This window comes from Physeter macrocephalus, chromosome 7 (assembly GCF_002837175.3).
Source record: "Physeter macrocephalus isolate SW-GA chromosome 7, ASM283717v5, whole genome shotgun sequence".
NCBI classification, from domain to species: domain Eukaryota; kingdom Metazoa; phylum Chordata; class Mammalia; order Artiodactyla; family Physeteridae; genus Physeter; species Physeter macrocephalus.
Window position 1 is genome coordinate 76,226,183 of NC_041220.1, and position 6,717 is coordinate 76,232,899.

General features: G+C 37.9%; 1 protein-coding gene across 1 annotated transcript; it reads left to right on the forward strand.

Annotated features, from left to right (window-relative positions):
• The first annotated feature begins 5,113 nt into the window (after positions 1 to 5,113).
• LOC102978529 (DNA repair protein RAD51 homolog 1-like) lies at positions 5,114 to 6,196 on the forward strand. The gene is given in 3 exon segments (XM_055085753.1): positions 5,114 to 5,367; positions 5,370 to 5,531; positions 5,534 to 6,196. Coding segments are annotated over 3 exon segments (897 nt in total). The 5' UTR covers positions 5,114 to 5,147; the 3' UTR covers positions 6,049 to 6,196.
• The last annotated feature ends 521 nt before the right edge of the window (positions 6,197 to 6,717 follow it).

Here is a 6,717-nt window from a genome sequence, read left to right on the forward strand (position 1 = left end):
GCACTAGCAAATTTTAAATGAAATCCCCAAGATGCTAAAGCAAAGGGGTCATTGAAAACCAGAGTGGTGAGTACAAGAGCTGACACTCAGCAGCCTTGGGGAAATTGTTTGTATTGATAACCTTGAGTGTTGGGTTTTAATGCACCTAGGATAGTGACACCTGTGCAAAATGAAGTTTTGAACTATCTCACCCAAAGTCAGGACATGCAAAAGACTACATCCTCAGTAAAAGAATCAACTTAAAAAATACACACACCAGCATAAGGAGGAAATGATCAAGTTCATACTTGGGCACCTGGGCTCTGAGTAGAAAAATTAGTCTCCTGTAAGAATTTATGTCACGTGTTATCAGAGTTCAGTTTCAACCACCTATGTCTTCTGAGAGATTAGAAATTAAATACAATGTTCTTAGGGAAATGATACCCCTAGAGTTTCTGGCCAAAGCAAATTAATATCCTCTCTCGATAAATTATCCCCCATCACAGGCCATACAAAACTCCCACAAATAAAGCCCTCTGATGACACTAGGGTCAGCAAACACAAAAGCAGAAATACCAGATACAGATGATAAAACAAGTATGTTTAAAATGATGAGAGACAAATAAAAAAAAGGAAAATAAGTCACAATGAAAAATAATAAGTAGGTAAGAAAAAGGACCAAATAGAGTATCTAAAAATTAAAAATACAGTTTTTGAAATATAAGAGAAGCTTCATTGGATGAGTTTAAATATTAGATTAGTCACAGCCAATGAGAGAATTAATGACCTGGAAGAGAGTATTCAGAATCTACCACCACAATATAAAATGAGAGAAAATAAGAAAGGAATTAAAGAGTCTCACATAAACCTAATAGGTACTTCAAAGGACAAGAACAGAGAGAATGGAGAAAAGACAATATTCGTAGAAATAATGCCTGAGAAATTTCTAGAATTGATGAAAGACATTTTTTCTTATTCTAGATTCTTGAAAAGGGAGTAAATAAAAATAAATCCACACCTATACACACTGTAAAATAACTACAGAATTTAAAATTATGGAAAAGATTTTTAAAGGAAGAATTCAGATTATTATAAAAGGGCAATAATAAAACAGCAGATTTTTTAAATGGAACAGTACCTGAAAGAAAAGAGCAGCAAACTATTACTCTAAAATATCATCAGGAGTCAGGACAAAATAACTTCATAGGGTCAAACACTGAGTTTACCTCTAACAGCTTCTTGTTTACAAAGGCTGTAAATTTGGGGGAAGAAGAAATATTAACCTAGAAGAAGGAAGTAAATTGTGGTACTAAATTACCAAACAACCAAGCATATAAGATGGACTATAGTAACCTGTGTTAAGCATTCTAAGGTCTTTGTATCGTTCTACAGCAGAGTAAAGATACTGATCATCTCTAGATTGTTTAAACTGTTTCAATCAAACATGCCCTATTAAAACGTTAGAGTAAATCAGTTAAACAGTATAGGGTTAACAGTTAAACAGTATAGGTTCTGTAGTTATTTTACAATGTCTATAGGTGTGGATTTATTTTTATTTACTCCCTTTTTGAGAATCTAGAATAAGAAAAATGTCTTTCATCAATTCTAGAAATTTCTCAGGCATTATTTCTACTAATATTGTCTTTTCTCCATTCTCTCTGTTCTTGTCCTTTGAAGTACCTATTAGGTTTATGTGAGACTCCTTAATTCCTTTCTTATTTTTTCTCATTTTATATTGTGGTGGTACATTCTGAATACTCTCTTCCAGGTCATTAATTCTCTCGTTCACTGTGACTAATCTAATTATGACAGACAAATCAGCAGAAGGGAAAAATCAGAATAAGGAAAACTTGAGCAATAGAAACGGCATAAGGAAATAGAGGGGAAAAAATATGCAAACAAAAAGAGAAATTAGAAAAACTCAGCATGATGGGAAAAATAATCCTTAATTCTGGATATATAAGTTGTTTGAGGATATAAATTTTAACAACAATACACCCCTACCCCCATACACATATCCCAGACAGAATTTGGGATAGACGGTGGCACCTTCCCTAACATTTCATCCAGTCCTGTGTTAGAGTTGTTTGATTGCAAACAATATTTGCTGCCTCTCAGTAATTTAAAGAAAATCACATTTTATTGGAACAATATGGTGTAACTTACAGATAAAAAATATAAGAGCTAAAATATCTGCTATCAGGAAAGATAGGAACCAGGCTGAGAACAAACAGCCAGTTTCTTTAGGGCCATACAACCAGAATGAGTGATTCTCCATCTTCTCTCAGGCTTCAAATGACCAGTCTGATTGTTCAAGGTTGGGGTGGGTTGGGGAGGCAGACCATCTGATGAACAGATGCACTAAGAAGACAAGGAATTAGGCAAAGCAGGAGCAATGGTTAGGGCTCCCCAAAGGAAAATCAAGGTGCCATGACTAAAGGAAGGAAAAAAAAATCCTAAATTGGAAAAAGAAAAAAATTGCTAGAGGTAATCTGCTGAATCTTTGTCCCAGTATAGCAACAATTATTATATGATATTTGACTCGAGGTGGTATACATTTCTTGAATAGTTATTAAGTTCTTTCTTTTTCTCCTTAAGCATTCAGGCCAATGATCACAAATCAAAAGACTGCTGGCATCAGACAACTCAAGGAAACTCAAGGAAACAAGTAAAGCAGCACTGGAATATGATGATAAATGGCAACTGACTTTTAGTATCAGGATAAAATCAGAAATGGTGAAGGTAAAGGAAAACTGGAGAGCTCCTCACTCAGCTCAAGGGAGCAGTGGTTACTCAGCTCAAGCTGATTGCTGCTGTTCAGAAATGCAGGCCAATTGAAGCCAGATCTTTTTCAAGCAAAATCGAGTCAGGAATTTATGCAAAATAACCAGATTTTTAAATATTGGCAACTGACTCAATTTTTTAAACGCTGTGTGAACCAACACCAGGCAGATCAATCAAACAGAAGCTAAACCAATTCTGCTTATTCACCATCCATGCATTGTGGCTTGTGGATCGAGACTAGTGGATGAATGATTGTCTGTGCAAGTTAATGCGAGGGAGTTGGGAGAGTCTGTACATCCACTTCCTTCCTCTCAACTGTTGGGCTGTCATCAGCTATGCATTTTATTTTTATATAGATTAAAAACCTTACATATATTGGACATATATGTGTTACTGTGTTTGCTTTAACCAATTACTTAGCTTTTAGAGAACTTAAAAATAAAAAGTATATCTATGTATGTTATTTTTACTATTTATGGAGCTCCAAATTTCCTTTTTTGAGCTATATTTTTTAGATCAGTTTTAGGTTCACAGTAAAATTAAGCAGAAATTACAGAGTTCCCATAAACCCTCCTCCCCCCTCAACACACACACACAGACTTCCCCACTATCAACATCCTCCACCGGAATGGTACATTTGTTAAAATTGATGTGGCTACATTGACACAACATTATCACCCAAAGTCCATGGTTCACATTAGGGTTTACTCTTGGTGGTACACATTCTATGAGTTTGGGCAAACACCTAAAGACACGTATGCACCATTATAGTATCATACAGAATAGTTTCACTACCCTAAAAGTCCTGTGCTCTGCCTGCTCATCTCTCGTTTCCCCCTAACCTCAAGCAACTACTGATATTTTTACTGTCTCCATAGTTTTGCCTTTTCCAGAAAGTCATATAGCTGAAATCATATAGTATTTAGGCTTTTTAGATTGACTTCTTTTACTTAGTAATATGCGTCTTAGTTTTCTCCATGTCTTTTAGCCCATTTCTTTTTAGTTCTGAAAAATATTCCATTTTCTGGATATACCACAGTTTATCCATTCATCTGCTAAAGGACACCTTGGTTGCTTTCAAATTTTGGCAATTATGAATAAAGCTGCTATAAACATCAAGATTTAGTACAAGATTTAGTACAAGATTTAGTGTAAATAAGACTTTTCAACTCTTTGGGTAAATACCAAAGAGCAGGATTGCTGGTTTGAGTTGGTAAGAGTATGTTTAGTTTTGTAACAAACTGTCAAACTCTCTTCCCAGGTGGCTCTACCATTTTGCATTCCCATCAGCAACGAATAAGAGTTCTTGTTGCAGCACATCTTGAATGTGGTGTTGTCTGTGTTTTGGATTTTCACCCTTCTAATAAGAATGTGGTGGTATCTCATTGGTGTTTTAATTTGCAAATCCTTAATGACATATGATGTTGAGAATCTTTTCATGTGCTTATTTGCCATCTGTATGTCTTCTCTGATAATATATCTGTTCAGATCTTTTGTCCATTTTTTATTGGGTTGTTTGTTTTCTTATTGTTGAGTTTTAAGAGTTATTTATTTGGGAGAACAGTCCTTTATCAGATATGTATTTTGCGAATATTTTTCTCCCAGTCTGTGGTTTATCTTCTGATTCTCTTGATCTTCACTTCTTTTCGAAGATCTATGTTTCTATCTGTTGATCAATATGGTCAGATATCTAATCATCACCTAAAAATTTGACATTCTGATCTATTTATCAGATATAAAGTAAAGATTGTGGTACTTCCTTATATTGTCAAAATATTTACCACAATTCTTATTACTTAATTGATTACTGTAGAACCATTATAATTTTTTTTGAATAATGATACTAATCTTGATTATCAGCCTTAGACATGTTTTAAGCAAATATTAAAATTACTCTTAAAAGTCTTCAAACCAAAAGATAAGCAGTTATTCCTGGCCTGAGTTTTAACTTATAATCTACAATGCATGCAAAGCCAATAGCTACCTGAGGAAAATGTATTTAAAAATCAAATAAAATCAAAGGGAAAAAGAGGAAAGTAGGGATGTTCCAGCACCATTTTTTTTTTCACTTGACTCAAAAATAAAAACTATGTATGAATAGCATTTAAGTCTAAAAAGAATGAGAACTGGGAGTGGGCGCTTCCGCCTGAGACCGAGGCCTGAAGAGAGCTGAGACGCGCGCGTCCCAGGAGCGCAATTAGGAGCTGAAACTCGCCTGGGTTTCGTGCAGAAGGCCGGAGCAAGGGCGTAGAGAAGTGGGGCGCAGGCGAGGGGGGTCTGCAGTCCGTCCGGGGTCAGGCGCGCGCGGGTCCAGCGGACTGTAGTCGGAGCACGCAGCCCGCCCGGGCGAGTTACGCTGCAGGCGGAGTATTGAACACTAAGTAATGGCTATGCAGATGCAGCTTGAAGCAAATGCAGATACGTCAGTGGAAGAAGAGAGCTTTGGCCCACAACCTATTTCTCGATTAGAGCAATGTGGCATACATGCCAATGATGTGAATAAATTGGAAGAAGCTGGATTCCATACTGTGGAGGCTGTTGCCTATGCACCAAAGAAGGAGCTAATAAATATTAAGGGGATTAGTGAAGCCAAAGCTGATAAAATTCTGGAGGAATTGAGACTGGATCCATCACAGAGATGTTTGGAGAATTCCGAACCGGGAAGACCCAGATCTGTCATACGTTGGCTGTAACATGCCAGCTTCCCATTGACCAAGGTGGAGGTGAAGGAAAGGCCATGTACATTGACACCGAGGGTACCTTTAGACCAGACGGCTCCTAGCAGTGGCTGAGAGATATGGCCTCTCTGGCAGTGATGTCCTGGATAATGTAGCATATGCTCGAGGGTTCAACACAGACCACCAGACCCAGCTCCTTTATCAAGCATCAGCCATGATGGTAGAGTCCAGGTATGCACTGCTAATTGTAGACAGTGCCACCGCCCTCTACAGAACAGACTATTCGGGTCGAGGTGAGCTTTCAGCCAGGCAGATGCACTTGGCCAGGTTTCTGCGGATGCTTCTGCGACTTGCTGATGAGTTTGGTGTAGCAATGGTAATCACCAACCAGGTGGTAGCCCAAGTGGATGGAGCAGCCATGTTTGCTGCAGATCCTAAAAAACCTATTGGAGGAAATATCATTGCTCATGCCTCAACAACAAGACTGTACCTGAGAAAAGGAAGAGGGGAAACCAGAATCTGCAAAATCTATGACTCTCCTTGTCTTCCTGAAGCTGAAGCTATGTTTGCCATCAATGCGGATGGAGTAGGAGATGCCAAGGACTGAATCGTTGTTTTTTTTTCCTGTGATAAACCTTAAGTGCTGCAGCCTAATGGAGAGGACTGCTCCCTGAGGTTCTTCACAGGCCTCTTCCTGTTGTGACTGCCAGGAAAAGGCTTCCAGGAAAACAGCTATTATATCGGCTTTTCTTATGGTGTAAACATGAGAGACGTCAGTAGTCACAAGCTGATCTGAAATGTTTATTCCTTCTAGAGTATATTAATTTCTATGTGAATTCTTTGGTTTGGGGGTGTAGGTATGAAGTACCTTTGACATCATAGTGCCTTGGGGTAGACTCAGGACTAACTGCTATTGGCCAATCTTATGTCTCTAAGAGAACTAACTAAAACTGGAGAGACCTGACTTCTCTCGCTGTCTGAATAATGTTGGGGAAAAAATGCCTGAGCTATGTGGCAAAGAGAGTGGGTCTCCTCACAGGTTTTTTTTTTTTTTTTTTCTGTCAGTAAAACTCTTAAATCAGAAGCAGGTAAAGTTTATGTGTCTGAATTAGCTTATATAAGAATTTTTTTTTAGATAAGGGGTATTGAGTAGGCCTGGGCTACCAGCCCTTCACCATCTGCTCTTTTTTAATGCTAAGAGCAATTCAGGATAGTTCTGGAATCTTAAACTCTTCCTGTTGTGACTGCCAGGAAAAGGCTTCCAGGAAAACAGCTA